Source organism: Hevea brasiliensis, chromosome 1 (genome assembly GCF_030052815.1).
Source record: "Hevea brasiliensis isolate MT/VB/25A 57/8 chromosome 1, ASM3005281v1, whole genome shotgun sequence".
NCBI lineage: Eukaryota > Viridiplantae > Streptophyta > Magnoliopsida > Malpighiales > Euphorbiaceae > Hevea > Hevea brasiliensis.
Window position 1 is genome coordinate 17266982 of NC_079493.1, and position 16844 is coordinate 17283825.

General features: G+C 32.8%; 1 protein-coding gene and 1 non-coding gene across 5 annotated transcripts in view; both read left to right on the forward strand.

The window, feature by feature from the left end:
* Positions 1–1595: 1595 nt before the first annotated feature.
* On the forward strand, positions 1596–1702 carry LOC131169523 (small nucleolar RNA R71). Its single transcript, XR_009140461.1, has one exon. It is a non-coding gene; the product is annotated as a small nucleolar RNA R71 (small nucleolar RNA).
* Positions 1703–7794: 6092 nt separating this feature from the next.
* LOC110664080 (serine/threonine-protein kinase TOUSLED) overlaps positions 7795–16844 on the forward strand; it is a 33992-nt gene continuing 24942 nt past the window's right edge. Inside the window, exons 1-7 of one of the 4 annotated variants that reach the window (XM_021823606.2) lie at positions 7795–8546; positions 9519–9608; positions 9915–10130; positions 11578–11628; positions 11794–11901; positions 11972–12016; positions 12700–12812. In XM_021823606.2, the coding sequence (XP_021679298.2) occupies positions 8301–8546; positions 9519–9608; positions 9915–10130; positions 11578–11628; positions 11794–11901; positions 11972–12016; positions 12700–12812 (869 nt within the window). In that variant the 5' untranslated portion in view covers positions 7795–8300. The remainder of the gene's footprint in view (positions 8547–9518; positions 9609–9914; positions 10131–11577; positions 11629–11793; positions 11902–11971; positions 12017–12699; positions 12813–16844) is intronic. The other 3 variants (XM_021823609.2, XM_021823608.2, XM_021823610.2) reach the window with 3 other exon arrangements.

The following is a 16844-nucleotide window of genomic DNA, read 5'->3' on the forward strand; positions in this document are numbered from 1 at the left end:
AGCAAGATTGGTTTGGATAGGTTAGCATGCCAATAGGGTTTAGTTAGTAGTATTGCACATGGCATTATGCCATTTTGTGATTTCATGGCTTTTAGCCATTCTGACATTATGTTGGTACTTGGCCTTGTGCCTAATGTTATTACAGCTTATTAGCTGTTCTGTTGCACACTGGGAGATACATATGTGATCGATAGTGTAACGGCCCGAGGTTCTTAATACCCAGTGTCAGTTTACCCGTTTATCCAGTCCAGTCATCCAGTATAGGTTACTTGGGCAACCAAAAATGAAAATGAACAAATTTAATGAAATAATGAATAGAACAGGTACATAATAAATAAGATTACCAATGATGATCGAAAAATTGTCTGCATAAGACATCAAAACATGCACTGCATATTTACTTTCTATTATTTCTTTTTATTTTATTATTGGCACCACTAAGCATTATTGCTTAGCGCGTTGCTTTTTGCCATGCGTAGGTTCTGGAGAGACCAACCGAGAGATCAGTAGACCACAGACTAGGTGAGACCTTCTGCAGATCTGCATAGTGTCCGTGTCACCTCACCGACATCAGTGCATTGATAGGACACTAGGTTTCATTTTGGATATTTTGTAATTAACTTTTATTTTCTCATATGAAATTGAGACTCATGTAATGTATTTTGTTATCAATGTAAATAGTGAAAATTATGTTTATGAATGAAAAAGTGAATATTTATTTATGACTTGTACATGAATATCCTATGAAATGAATAAATGAGAAAAGGGAGTATATTTGAAAAATATTGAGATTTTATTGATGAAATGGAGTTTGGGATTGATTGAAAATTTTGGAAGTGTTTTTCTTAGGTTCCGAAGAACTGTTTTATCCATTTTTAGCCCGCACTCTGCCGGATTTTCTATAAAATTTACGAAGTCTCAAATAAAATTATGATTTCAATAAATGACTTCAATGAATGATATTTCACAAATTATACTTCATAACTATGAAAAAAATAAATTAGGAAGGATAAAAATGATTGAAATAAAAATAGGGTGTTCCGGTACACTGTGTGACATATCTTACTCAGCTATACTGTAGACGGGTAAGGGATGTCACACTTGTGGTCACTACTGAGGGTATCGATTTTGCACCAGTTGATTCCCATAACTCAAATTGAGATGATCTCACCATCCTGGATTATAAGTACTAGAAAAGGGATCATACCTGCGTTGTGGCTGTCCATAATATCCTACTACATTAGCATGTTGCATTGATTCATCCTCTTGTAACGTAGGACACATGTCAGTAGCATGACCCGAACCCGAACAAATTCCACATACCTTAACAGTTCCCTACAGCCAACTGCCTCACTAAAGAAGTTAAATCAGAAATCTGTTTCTTAAAGTTAGATGTACTTACCTCATTAACCTTCATAGGTGTGTGATCCATTCTCATTCCAAACTGCTGAGAATTTACTGCCATGTTAGCAATCAACCTCCTTGCTTCATCTGGTGTCTGGTCAACCAAAGCTCCTCCACTAGCAACATCTATCATACTGCAGTCCATTGGTAGAAGTCCCTCATAGAAATACTGAATCAGAAGCTGCTCACTTATTTGATGATGGGGACAACTTGCACATAGCTTCTTAAATCTCTCCCAATACTCATACAAACTCTCTCCATTGTATTGTCAGATGCCAAAAATTTCTTTTCTTATGTTGGCAGCACGGGAAGCAGGAAAATACTTCTCAAAAAATATCTGCTTCATACCATTCCATGAGTTGACAGATCCGGACGGAAGGTAATACAATCAATCTTTAGTTGTGCCTTCCAGTGAGAAAGGGAAAGCTCGAAGCTTGATTTGATCCTCTGAAACTCCTTGAGGTTTCATGCTGGAACACACAACATAAAATTCTTTTAAATGCTTATGTGGATCCTCACCTGCAAGACCATGAAACTTAGGCAACAAATGGATTAGTCCAGATTTTAACTCAAAAGCAACATTTAAAGCAGGGTATTGAATACACAAAAGCTACTGGTTTAGATTAGGAGCAGCCAACTTTTTCAAAGTCCTAGTCGCCATGGTTTAATTTTTGGAATTTGAATACAAATCTGAATCCGAACTTAACTCCCTTGGAGATTAGACTCCTTTAGATGTACTTGAAATCTGCTTAGCCTGCTTAGCCAATTTTCTCAACTATTTAGCTATTTTCTCTACTTCTGGATCAAAGATCAACTCACCAGATTGGTAAGTTCTTGTCATATACAAAAAGAAATCAAAGTAAAAATAGAAAAATGCCTCAAAACCCTAGAAAACGATGGAATTTGGCCTTCAAAATAGGGATGGGCCCCCCTCCAAATTCAATTAAACTTCTTGATAAATAGTAACACCATAATTTTTTCAAAACCTAAAAATGGCAACAACTCACAAAGAAAATTAATAACAGAATATCGTAACACTAAAACCACAAAATCCAATAAATTTTAGTCCCCCGCAACGGCACCAAAATTCTTGATGGCTGTAAAATCCATCAGAAATTAATTTAACTGAAATTACCAATTATGAAATATTTTCTGCAGTAAGTGATAAATCTAGGACGAACCCTAGAGACTAAATTATTAAATTTCGTGCACTTGTGTAATGGGAAAAGAAACAAAGGTTTGGGGGGTAATTCGCAATCCAAAGAAGAAATAAAAAATTAGAAATTAAAAACTAAAATTAAATAAAAAACTCTCAAATTAAACAAACTTCAGTTCAAGGTAATTCGCATTCCAATGCATTGATTCGATTATAGATAAAAGAAATACAATTATCTCTTATTAAATACTTAACGTAGATTTACCAAACAACAAGGTAAAATCCCTAACTTCCCTATACTCATCAATTCGAGCCCAACACTCTTGTTGACTCTAATTATTAACTGAATTGGTATTAAGCAATCTTCATCAAATTAATAACTGTTTTAAGAATTGAAAGTAGTTAAGCTGAACAATAATTTATGAAGCATAAATCATTTAATTCACCATATTGTTTTCCTAGGTTATTATCGAAAACTAGGATCATAATCAATAAAACCTAATTGCTACTTATGTTCAATCTTACACAATAATTACGGATTATGAAGATGAACTAGCAATTGATCACATCAAACAATTAACTAATAGGCCTTTTTAGCAAATCATTCAATAGATCAAAGACAATGAAATCAGAAAACAATAGATATTCAAAAGACATAAATTAAATTAAGAACCTGGTCTCACAAATCAAGCAAAAGAACTTAAATCCCTTGAACTGAATTAAAAACTTAGCCACTCATGTTCATGGCTTACAGAAAAATAAAGAAGAAAATTGAAGAAATCTAGAATGTGAATGGAGAACGAAGGTTTAATTTTTTTTTTTTTGTGACGGCTGTTGCCTCTTCTATTTATAATAAATGGCCTAGGGTTAGGTTTAAGAGTCTTTCTCTCTATCAAAACTGCAACTGGAGAAAAATCAGGAAAATAATTATCGACGAATACACGGCCCGTGTATCACTACACGGCCTAGGGCCGTGTAACTTACTGGAGCTGAATAGGTATGTCTTGCATTGGCACAGAAGGTTACATGGGTCTTCAGGATTTACACGGGTCAAGTTACATGGCCCATGTACTTTGTTTCTTCCTCGGTTCTCTAGATTTCTTCTGGCAGAATGTTACACGGGTCTGTGGTTGTGCTTACACGACCCGTATACTTTGTATCAATAACGCTTCTTAATCCTTCGACCTTTCCAAGCTTTCTTCCATACTTCTATGCTTTGGGACTTACCAAAACCCTGAAAAATGTAGCAAGAGTCAAATTAATACAAATGCTGAAAATTTTTCCATTTAACACAATTATTTCAATAACTCTCTAAACATATGCCTAATAGATAGTTATACTTTAATCAACTGAATTAGGCATAAAGATACCATAGAAACACTAAATGTGATGGAAGTAAAATTAATAAATTATGCACTTATTACCAATGAAGGGCATTTTAGTAGGGTCTGCTAGGCCATAGTAGTTATTTTTGTATATTATAATTAAGCATTAATTTTATAATGTAAATTATGAATTTGTGTAATTAATTTGTGCATGAAGTAAATTAATAAATTTGTAAATTCTATGTATAATATGAGTTGAAATTTGATATGGATGAATATGAAAATCTTATGGAAATGATTTTATGATTTGATATTATAGAATGGATGAAAATGAAATTGAGAATATATATGACTGATAAAACATGACAAATCTTAATAAAACAGGGGAGACTCCGTCAGTTTCCCCATTTGAATATTTTGGTTTAATTAATAATGAGATCAAAATTAATAATGGATAAAATAAGATAAGATAAGGTGCTCCGGCACAGAGTAAAGCATTCCTTACTCAGCTACACTGTATATTGGGTAAGGAGTGTTACAATATCCACCATTCTTGTGGGATATCGAAGCTGGAAACTCTGAAAAGATTTTGTGTCCTTTTGCAATGCAAGCATAGAGATGAGATTTGGATTCAAGTCATGTGATGGGTTCTTTTCTTTCCTTTTCCTTTATGTACAAATCAAGTAAAAGCTAAATTTATGAGATAAAATGGGTAATGAAATGGGAAAAAGAAATTTGCATTGCAAATATGATAAATTTTCTCTCTTTTTTTATTGATTCGATTGATTTTTCTCTCAAATTTGACATGAATTTCAATTCTTATTAGTTTCACTCTCTTTCTCTCTTTGAAACTCTGTAATTTTATATGTTTCTCTCTAGGGTTTGGAAATGGAAGAGGGAGGAATGAAATGAGATTCTTTTGGCAGCAAATTAACCCTTGCTTCTCCTTCTAATTACAAATGTGCCCTTTATCTCCTTTTTTTTTCTCATTCTTTCTCCTAATCAGACTACTTTTTCCTTCAACTCGCTACACACTACAAATCAAATAAATATTATATAAAAACCAGCACAAAAATTAAATTAAAATTAAAAATAAAAGTATTTTATAGTTCTTGACAATTGAATACACACATACTACATGCAGACTTATAAATTTTATTTTTTTCAAATGAATTATGCTTTTATGTATATACACACACACACACACATACATCTAAGCTAAACACTCAAAATCTTTTACCAAAATTTGATATTTGACCTCATTATTAATTGACACTTGGCATAATTAAAAAAAAAAAAGAAGACTTTAACTTATCTTTTTCCAATTATAAATTTAATTATTAGTATTGGATAATGTTTAACTAAATAATTTTATCTTAAAATATATAACTATTTAAATTTGAAATATTAGATAAAATATAAGGGAATATATTCAATTTAACTATAATTTTAGTTTATTTCAAACACACACACACATATATATATATAAATGGCCTTTTTTTAAATATTATTAATTATTTAATTATACATTCATATTTTACACATCAATGTCAATTATAAACTAATTCGTTTTAAAAAAAAACTAAAATTTACTTTTATTCAAGTGTTAAGAACTATAAAAACTCTTATTTTTATTTTTGGTAAAATGTTTGTGCCATATTCTTTTATATAATATTTATTTAATATTATATTAACATCTGTTTTATACATATTTTTATAAATTAAAAAATGACAAAAATTCAAAAATTTTTGTAACATATATATATATAATTTATCTTATATTTGAAATTGAAATAATTATATATTTTCTAATAAAATTATTTTGTTAAAATGATCTAATATTAATAATTAATTTATATTTAGAAAAAGATAAACTAAAGTGAAATTTATTAATAAAATTATTACTTTTAATTGTGCCAAGCGTCAATTATTGGCGAACTCAAGTGTCAGTTTTTTGTTAAAGATTTTTGAGTCCTTAACTTTCAATAATAATAATAATAATCAACTATGCATATCCTAATATTATATCTTATTCCATAGTTTAATGTGCTTCAAATACTAATGTATATATGTATATATAAAATGTTTCAAGTTAGGCTTTTAGCCTCGTCCAACAATGAAATTTTATCACTATTTGAAGAGTAAATTAAAAAAAGGGCTGAAAGCATCATTTTATTCTTGACTTTTTTTGAAAAGTCACTTCTAATTGCATCCTATTTAATATCTAAATTTTATAAAAGTGTAATTATTTAATCTTGTGATCGGTGAACAAATAGATGTGACTTTTATATGCTCTGACTTTTTATTACACTTTTAAAAAGTTCATGAGTTCAATAGTTACATTTTTACATGTTCAAAGGTTTGATAGTTATACTTTTTTAGATATTAAATAGGATGCAATTAGAAGCAAGAGTACCAAGTGATTTTTCATGTAAAGGTCAATGGCTAAAAAATGCTTTGAGTAAAAAAAAAAAACACATGGGTTCAAGTTAAATGTGTTACATAGTAATACAATCTAAAATAAATCAACTCCTAAATGATTGACACATGTCTAGGAGGAAATCTGATTTATATGAGATTAACGGTATAAGGGTATGCGACTGGAAGACTATAAGAAACCATATACGCAGAAGGCTTCTTAACTAAAGGGTCTTAAGGGTAAAAAAAGGTGGTTGTCCTTACGACTTAAAGGTCGTCCTTGATGACCTAAGGAGTTAGGAACAACCCTCTACTAGTTAGGACAAGAATCACCTGGCTCCTTCATGGTAGAAGCAAGTTTAAGTAACGTGAAAAAGCACCTAGGCTTATTTAATGAGAACCTTATAGCTCACACAATTGGCATCTTACGCAGCAAGTTACCTTTAGTCGATAGGCTTTATATGACCTAATTGCCCACATTTAATGCGCTATAGCCCTATAGGTCTAGGAACCTATAAGTTTACCTACTTTGGGCTTCTAGTAACTACTATTTTAAAAGTTTTAAATTAATTATATCCTATGGTGGAACATCGCATGTCATGCTGGCAGAGCATGAGTCAAAGATTAATAACACGTGACTTAGCCTGATTGGGAGGCCATAACTATATATATACTACATGTATTAGGTATTGATATTCCTTACTCCCATATTTCTCTGAGTTCATTTACTTTGCGTTTATTTTGCCCCTTATGCCTTTATTACCTTAAGCATCAGATTGCGTAGTAGGAAAGATCTCACCTGGCTCTCTTAATCCCTTTTGTTGTACATGCCCAACACTCAATGAAATAGTCTTACCCTGCCAAATAGAAGTTGGGGGCATGTTGAATAGTCTGGCAAGTGCCAGTATAAGTAGCCGAGTATTCATATTTTATGCCCTACAACCCATCTATCAACCTTCAGATAAATTTTAATAATTATTCCTGAACTTATATGGTTGTAATATTATAGCTTTTCAACTTTAAAATATAACATAAGACCCCCTCAACTTTTAAATTTTATACAGTAAAATCACTCTGACTTCTAATTACCGATTTTCCAGTTAGACGCTGACGTGAACAGATTAGTGTGGTACTTAGTCAATATTTTTTTCTTCTCTCTCATACAAAGTATAAAATTATTCTTTTTACACATAAAAATTATTTTCTGTATAGAAAGTAGAAAGATTCAATTTACATGTGGGTTAAGAGAGAAAAAAAGAAATGATAACTAAGCATTACACTGGAACTATTCAGCTCAATATCTAACTGAAAACTAATAATTAGAGGTTAGAGAGATTTTACTATATCAAATTTAAAAATTGAGAAAATTTTATATTATATTTTTTAATTAAAAAACTGCAGCGCTACATCTATATAAATTTAAAGAGGTTATTAAAATTTATCGATGAACCTTCTTGATTTTCTTCCTTTTCTGAGCACACCCGTCCGCCTCGCCAATTCAAACCCAAAAAGTACTCTTTTAACTCACACCAATTGGAACATGCTTTCCTTTTCCCTGCCCAAAGTGCACAAGCATAAGCAATCAATAAGCTCCCATCTCATCTTTCTTATCTGCCTCTTCCTCTTTCCTTCTCTTCCTCCAATTCTTTCTTCTCTTTGATTCTCTCTTCCCTTTGCCTTTGCCAAAATTCAAAACCCTAAAAACACACACACACTCTCTCTCTCTCACACACTCTTCCTCTCTCTGGTCTTATTACTGCCAAAATCTCCTAGGAATATACTATAGGGTCTCAGTTCTTTTGCCTGACCATGCCTTTATTTTGTACAAATTAAAAGCTGCAAAAGGCTCTTCTTTTCTTATCAAAAGACCAGCATTTTAGGGTTTTTTCTCAAATTGCAAGACTGAACCAATTTCTTTCTGCTTAGTTGTGATTCCACCTGAATGATCTGAAAGTCTTTTTTTTTTTCGTTGCCAAACAGTCTGGTATTCTTGAACAATGTCTGATGATATGTTGATACATTTCTCCTCCAACTCTTCCAATCAGTCAGACCAGTCGTTGCCCACCAAGATTGCCAAACTCGAAGCTCGCATGGTGGGTAAGACCTCTTCTGTCTCCTCCACCCCTGCCCAACCACAGCAACTGCAGCAGCAAGCCACCTGGACCTCTGTCTCTTCTGCAGTGAAATTTGGGCCCGCCGAGGACTTGACTGAGCATATAACTTCCAGTGATTCTGATGATGACGTAAGCTTTTCTTTATCCTTATATCAATGTCTACATGTACCTGAGTAATGTGTGCATTGACTTTTTTGCATTCAATCAAGGATTGATTAAGTGTTTGAATTGGAGTTATAGTCTGTTGGGACTGTTTGATTCAGATACTAGAATTTCTTAGTTTACTATTGAACTTCTGTATTGTTTACTTGATTGTGAATGAATCAAATTGTGATCTTTACCTTGTAAACAAGTTTATGGGACTTATAATCTTCATATATCAGAGTACATTTGCTAGGATCATTTTCTTTGTGTGCTCAAATAGCATCAAGCACACACATAGGATATCTTGATTTGCAGCTTAATCCTGATTCCATCTCTGTCATGAAATTATGTTTTAAAAGTTAAAATGGTTTGCTTGGTCTCCCTCTGTTTGGACCTTGTAATTTCCAAGATTTTTTTTTTTTAAATATCAATCTCACATTGAATACCAGTGGAGGCTATAATGTTTAATATGTCTAATAAGGAACATTGGTGCAAACAATTAGAGAGGTTGATTAATAATGCTGGACAAAAAAAGCTGGCTCCTGTTATGAGGAACTTCGATTAAATTAAAGGACTTGTTAAATAATGAGTGGTGGCATGGATGGACCTGAATTTGGCAGTTCAGCTGACATAAACATTTGCATTTATGGAAATTTTGCTGATTAGGTGGTTTCCATACTTCGAGGGAATGGTGCGCATGCAATTTATTTTAGTGGATCGCACTTTTGTAGAAATGATGCACGTGCAACTTTTAAATGTCTACGTGTGCATGTTTGCTTGTGTGGACATTTGTATTTTGCATTTTAGGAAGTCGATCAATATGTTTAATAAAATAAAGGTTTTTATTTTCTGTTATGTTGCAATTGGTAATCATTATTTGCCTGGTTTTTCGGAAGGCACTTGGTTTACTTCAATTTCCTGTTGGAGATACACTGACATTTTTCCCCATTTTTCCAGAATGGAGGAGAGTTTCTTATACAGGCGAACACTCAGAAGCGCCAAAGAATACAAGAAGATAATAATTCATCAGTTTTTGAACATCTTGAGGTGGATTGATGATTGGTTATTTTATTTGGTTGGAAATCTAATGTTATTGATTTTTATGTGAAATTTTTTAACCATGTCTTTTACTTAATCTTTATTATTCCACCCCTTCAATTTTGCTCTTTGTTGCTCTCAGTTAATTTGATGACTGATTCATAAACAAACTGTTATTATTCTTATGTTAATTTCCTTACACTTAATGGTCTTCAACTTATGCTGTTGAGCTTCTCCTTTATATTTTCTTTACCATAAATTCTCCTTTTAACTTCATTTTGGAAACATATTTTGATTTATTTTATATTGAAAAAGATGACACAGGCAGTAGCTGATGGAAGGCAAAAGACTGGGGAACCTGTGGACACAAAAACCAGTGCTGATGCAAATAGGAGAAAACAAGGGCGTGGTAGAGGGCATTCTGTTTCAGGTAGAGGTCGTGGTTCCAGGGGCAATGATCAGATGAGATCACAAATTTCTTCTTCAGCAGCATCAGCTTCAAATGGTCAGCTTGAGAACTCATGCCACAAGGTATCTTGTTCCTTGCATATAAGTCTGCTAATTCATTGTCATCTTTTTTTTGCAATTGCAGTTGTCACCATAGTTTCTCACCTGTTTTTAGTTACTATTATTGTTATTATTATGATCAAATAATATATAGTATTATACTAAAAGAAGGGGTTAGTTCCTTTTTTAGTTACCAAGTCTACTAATTTTGCTTAGGGTGAAACTATGTCCCTACCATAAGTGGCGCCATAAGAAAGACAGAATGGGTTGCTCAATTCTATGGGTGGTTTTGCAAAATTCTGTAATGTAATTCTGTGGGCTGTTTCATTTTCGAATGGCCAAACTACTTAGGAGCTCATACTCTTGTTGTGGCATATGCTGCTTTTCTTGATTGGTTGACCCAATGTTACATATGCTGTATGTCATAATTTGTCGATTTAATTTTTTCATGTTTATAACGTTCAGTTTTCCTTAAAAGTATGTTGTTAGGAATTAGTTGTATTAGGGAGTGTTAAGGTTTGCAGCTGGCCTGGTGTTTCTGCTGTGCCATATGCCACATCCTATTTTGAATGGAAAATGACGAGATTCACTAAAATTTTGCAAAAGCTCTGGATAACATAGCTGGAAAATGTATGGGCAAATCATATGCCAACAATGATAATGATAAATATGGTAAAGTTTCAAGCCTTCAGAGATCTTCAAATAAAACACTATTATAGAAAAGCAACTGTAATGTTTCCTCTTATAATTTCTAGCCCCCTGGAAATATGGGCTTTATTTAATGTTTGGTGGGTGATGGCATGCTGTGATGGTTGCCTGTAGCAGTAGGTTGGTGGGGGCTGGTATCTGGCGAACAACAGATTGTTTACTAAGCAGAGGCTTAAAGATGTTTGGGAAAATTACCTGTAGTTTTAAATTCTCAAGGTCATCTTTCTGATTGAAGTGATATTTTGTAATGGATTCCTATGTTGCAATGAATGCATGGATATAGAAATGTCTTCTTCCAAGTCGATTAAACAGATCCATGAAGTCTAATTTGCTTTTCCAATCTCTTTGATTTATTCAGTAAATATTATGGTCACCATCACATTTTTGGCGTTTGCTGTGATTTGCAAATGCATAATTATGAAATAAATATAATAAAAATGCAATCATGGAAGCTTAATATGCATACCTGCATTGGGACTGACTGGAAGGTTATTTTTTATAGTATTGCTGTGGTTAACCTGTGCAAGGTGGAGCTGTACTTTCGGGACATAATTATTATTTCTGGGGCAATTATTTTTGCTATTAACCATTGCAGATTAAAATTTATAGCCTAGGTCCATTTAGAGTGTATGTGAAGGTCTCGAAAAAAGTTACTTCTAACATCCTTTTCTTTTTATGCCATCTTTGTACTGTGCATCCAAATGGTGAACCGTTTTATATGAAATTTATTTGAAATGACTATTTGATATATTATTTTTTGCAGGATAATAGGCATAAAGACAACTTACGCAATGATGATCGCACTTCAGCAGAGGTATCAGTTTGGTGCTTTTGTTTCTCTTTCTTTTTATCACAAAAGAATAAGTTCCATTGCAATTGTTAAATTTTTATGTTTTCCTTGGGATTCCTTGCATTACTCAAGGTACAGCATGCTTTGACATTATACAGCTCTAATCCATCTTCTGCTAACTTGAATTAGGAGGAGGTTGCTTCTCTGTGTGCAAAAGTTGCAGCTCTAGAGGAGGAGCTTTGTAAATCTCGTCAAGAGGCCTCTGATAAACATAATCTCTGTCACCAATTAGAGAAGGTATACTTTTGCGATTACTTTATCTTTATGGCCTTTGGTTATCCACATTGTATTAAAATTATTTTTGCAGGAACTGAAGGAACTAAAAGATTATGAACAGCAAATGAAGCCAAAGGTATGCTTTCTGACATGCCCTATTGCTTTGTTGCTTATTTTTGCTTTGGTTGATGTAATATTTACTTTATTATTGTAGTCACTGCTAATCTTTTTAAGGAATTTTGACGTGCCCTTTTGCTTGTATTCTTCATGTAAATGCATTAACAAGTAGGTCATGGGTTTTGTGTTGTGAACCTGACAACAGAAACATTAAATGAGATTTTAATATGAGAAGGGTATTCAAATTTTTTCCTAAATAACAGGCATATGATTTGGATTCATTATGGAACCGATGAAACTTGGAAAGTACTAAAGATTTATTGTTGTTTTGGTGCAAGTGAACTGGAATGTATATATTTAGTTAAAAAGGTAGAAGTTAAACCCACTCTAGGTAGAGGCTTGCTTAGTTAGCTCTTTGATAGGTGTCTGCAAAGGCATTATTGTAAGGGCATGGCATTTTTATTGTCCATGTTTGTTTTAATTAAAGTATCAAAGAACCTTGTTGATCAATTATTCTATCTGCTGGAATCTTGTTATAGCTTTTTATTTTTTAGTGTCAAAAGAGGGCTATGCAATTCATGTGCACTCTTAATTCTCTTTTAGGAAAATATTGGCTATCAAGCTCGATATCCATTATTTGAATGTGGTCTTAACTCAGTTTATAATTTTTGATCATTTTTAATGTTTTCTTTCTTGTTGTAGAGAACGAAAATGATATCTGATCTGCTGATATCTGTCTCAAAAGCAGAAAGACAAGAAGCTAGGATGAAGGTTCGACAGGATTCTTTAAGACTTGGCAATGTGGGTGTGATCAGGTATGGTCTCTTGGTGCCTTCTTTGGTTGATGAAAGAGGGAAAAAAAATTAAAGAAAATTTTTGAAAGGTGAAGGCTTAATGGTCAAAAAAAGCTGTAGACAAAAAAGACAAGAAATTGAATTTAAATAATTCTTATTGTCTTAATTCTGAAAGTTATAAGGCAGCCTATTTATACAATAATTTTAAAATAGGAATATTCTAAAGTAGGAAATTAGAATATTCAAAATATAAATGCTTATTTTACAACCTTAATTAGGTACCCTAATTATAGCGCTAACTAGGAAATATACAATAAAGAAAAAAAAAATCCTAAATAGTGAGAATATTATCAGTACTCCCCCTCAAGATGGTGCATATATATCATTGCCCATCTTGCAAATGTGTGTGAATCCTTAATCTTATGGATTAAGTTGTAAGACTTTTCATAGTGTATTCCACAAAACTTGGTACTAGAATGTTACCTATCAACCTGCACACTTACTAAAATAGAGAAATAAGGAGAGAAAGAGATATAAATAGATGAGAAAAGAATAGAAGTAGATGAGAAAAGAGAAGAGAGAATAGATGAGGAGAAATAGATTGGATGAGAAGAGAAAGAGAATATTTCAGAGATGAGAGATGGCTTTAATTATTAATGATTTTAGATAGTCTCCTATTTACAATTAAGCTCTTATTTATACTTCTTTGGATCCTATAACTGCACTCTACAGTTAAAACTAACTGGAGAGTAATTACAATAGATTAGTATAATAGAATCTCCCTATTTAAATGCTAGACTAACCCACTAACCCCTAATTCTTTGCTTCTTACTCAAAAAATTCCTCATTCCTTGAAATCATTCTTGTCCTTAAGAATGAAGAAAATGCTAGAAATGAAATGAATTTCAAGTGATGCCTTCTCATATGTGGGGTGGATCATGTGGCGTGAGGCGAAAGATCATCTATTAAGATCGCATAAAGTGCACCTGGTAATGCCCCTGAAAGATAGTGGAGTCATATCGGTTTCACTTAAGTATCACTTCCTTAGACAAAATTTTCTAGACATGCAATTTATACAATCTTAATAGAATCGAGTCCACTAGTAAGTACCGTTTTCCAATAACACTACCACGGTACTAAGAATTTATGCCACAAAGGCATAGTTAGATAGGAGTTGCCACCTGGGTAATAATCGGAACATATTCATTGTTTTTCCTAGGGACATCTGATTGAGGCAGTGTTATCAAGGCGAAAGGTGGTAGAGTACCCAATGGTTTTAGGCGAGAAGAGAGAGGCGAGGCGAGGGCCTTTTTAAAGCAAGGCGCCATAGCCTTAATTACCTAAATTATATATATGTGTGTGTGTGTGTAATTGTAACATAAAAATTCATACTTTTAACTAGTTTTATAAGTAAACAAGCATATTAAAAAGAAAAAAAAAATTATTTGCACTATGTCTATATGTAATATAAGAGAAATTGAAAATAGTGCGTACTTGTATTTCCAACTGAAGTATAAGATATAAGTGAGACTGTAAAATTGAAATTTATAGCATAAGTAACAACACAAATAATAATAAGAGATGTTAGAAAAAGAAATAGTTCATATTTGCATTTTGAGCTTATGTATAAGATAAAAGTGATGCTATAAAATTATACATAATAAATAGAAAATTAGAAATAAGTCATAAGTTATAGAATAAAAAATGTAAATTATAAAAGTTCAAACTTTAATAAATAGAAAAAAGTTACAAGTCATTACAAACAAAATGCAAGAAGTAAATAAAAAACTTGCAACTAAAATTACTCATCATCAAGATTTTCAAAATCATCTTCATTTTCTATAGCAGCCATCACAAATTCTTCTCTTCATCATCATCAACTTGCGAAGAAGATGCACTTGTCATTGGACGAGGCCTTCGAAATGATGGAGTTTCAACTGGTGTTGATCTTGCAGCTGATCTCGATTCATAACGAGATTCAAAAACTTTAGTTGCCCTACTAACATTATCCCAGGTCAACACGTCATCCATGAAAACAAGAGAATCATCATCATCGTCCCCATCGCCTTTTTCTAATTCACCAAGCAATTACTCATTACTTTCATCAATATTTGCCAAATCAATAGAGGTTGTGATATCCTCAAAAGTGTGTCGGCGTAGCAATGCTCTATTGTACTTCATATATACCAAATTGTCCAAGCATTCGTGAAATAACCGATTTCTTTTCTTATTATGAAACTCAACTCAACTCAACTAAGCCTTTATCCCAAAAATTTGGGGTCGGCTGTATGGATTCGCTTTCTCCACTCTAAACGATTTTGGGTTAAATCCTCAGAAATATGTAATGCTTCTAGGTCATGTTGTACTACTCTCCTCCAAGTCAATTTAGGTCTACCCCTTTTTTTCTTTCTATCCTCTAACCTAATATGCTCTACTTGTCTAACTGGAGCCTCCGTATGTCTACGCTTCACATGACCAAACCACCTCAATCTTCCTTCTCTCAACTTATCTTCAATTGGCACCACTCTTACCTTTTCTTTAATACTCTCATTACGGACTTTATCTAGTCTAGTATGGCCACTCATCCACCTTAACATTCTCATCTTTGCAACTCTTATCTTAGACGCATACGACTCTTTCAGTGATCAACACTCACTACCATATAACATAGCCGGTCGTATGGCTGTACGGTAATATTTTCCTTTTAACTTATTGGGAATCTTGCGATCGCATAAAACTCCCGTGGCACGTCTCCACTTCAACTATTTGGCTTTAATCTTATTATGAAGCTGTCATTAATTTTATAATAACAAATAAGTTAAACTTCAAACTCAAAAGATTTAAAATAAAATAACAAAGGAAGAATATTATATATATATATATATATTACTTACATGCTCAAATACACTCCAATTTCTCTCACAACCACTTACACTATATGTGAGACTCAGAACCTTTATAGCAAACTTTCGTAGGTTTGGAGTTGAAGAACCATATGTTTTCCACCAAGCAGCTATTAAAATATATAACCAATGATTATTAAATTCATAATATAATTTAATAAATGAGCAAGATGAAAAATTAATAAGAATTTAAATTAATAACCTGAAGATTTGATTGTTCTTCCTCTAACAGCAGAAGGAAAACCAAAGGTCCTCGTAACTACCTTGTATCTCCCAATTTCATCAAGAATAATGTCAACTTTTGCTGAATCTTTTTCCATTTTATGATTGCACGAAAGTAATCCTGTATTAACCTCTTCATCAGACTCAATTCTCATCTTATTTGGATAAAAAAGTTTAGGATTCAGAAAGTATCCGGCAGCATGCAAAGGACAATGCAATTGAAGTGACCATCTTGCATCAATAATCTCAAAAATATTCTTGTATTTCTCTTCATTACCATCGAGTGAGTTGGCAATGGCTTCTTTAGCCTTATCCATGGCTTCATAAATATATCCAATGGCTTTTTTTTTTCATTATCAACCAGTTGAAGCACACGGGCAAGAGGACCAGAAACTTTAAGAGCATAAACAACATGATTCTAGAAGGCAGGACTCAAAATCGTCCTTTTACACTTTTTGTCTTTCACCTCTTCAGCTCATTTACTAGTTGTCTAGCTTTCCAAAGTAAACATTTTTCTAATGTTGGCCTTTTGAAGGTGAATCCTTCCCAGTGTAATAAAAGCAGTAGCAAATCTAGTTTCCTCAGGCCTTAGCAATTCTACTCCTTTAGTAAACTTCCGCAACATATTTAGAACTCCTGAAGAGTCGTATATGAAACCAGTAAGCTTAACAGCTTTGCGGAATGTTTCTTTGAAAACACGGGTCTTAAAATGTCCTCCAACATCAAATTATACAATGGGCTGCACATGGAGTCCAGTATAAATGAGGAAAATTTACTTCCAATATTCTTCCTATCATAAACAAGTAGAAAATTCATTTCTTTGATAATAAAAATAAAATGATATATTTTTTTTCTTAATAGAAAATATTAGATAAAAATTTTACCTGTTGTAATACTATTTGATGCATTATCTGTAACCACTTGAACC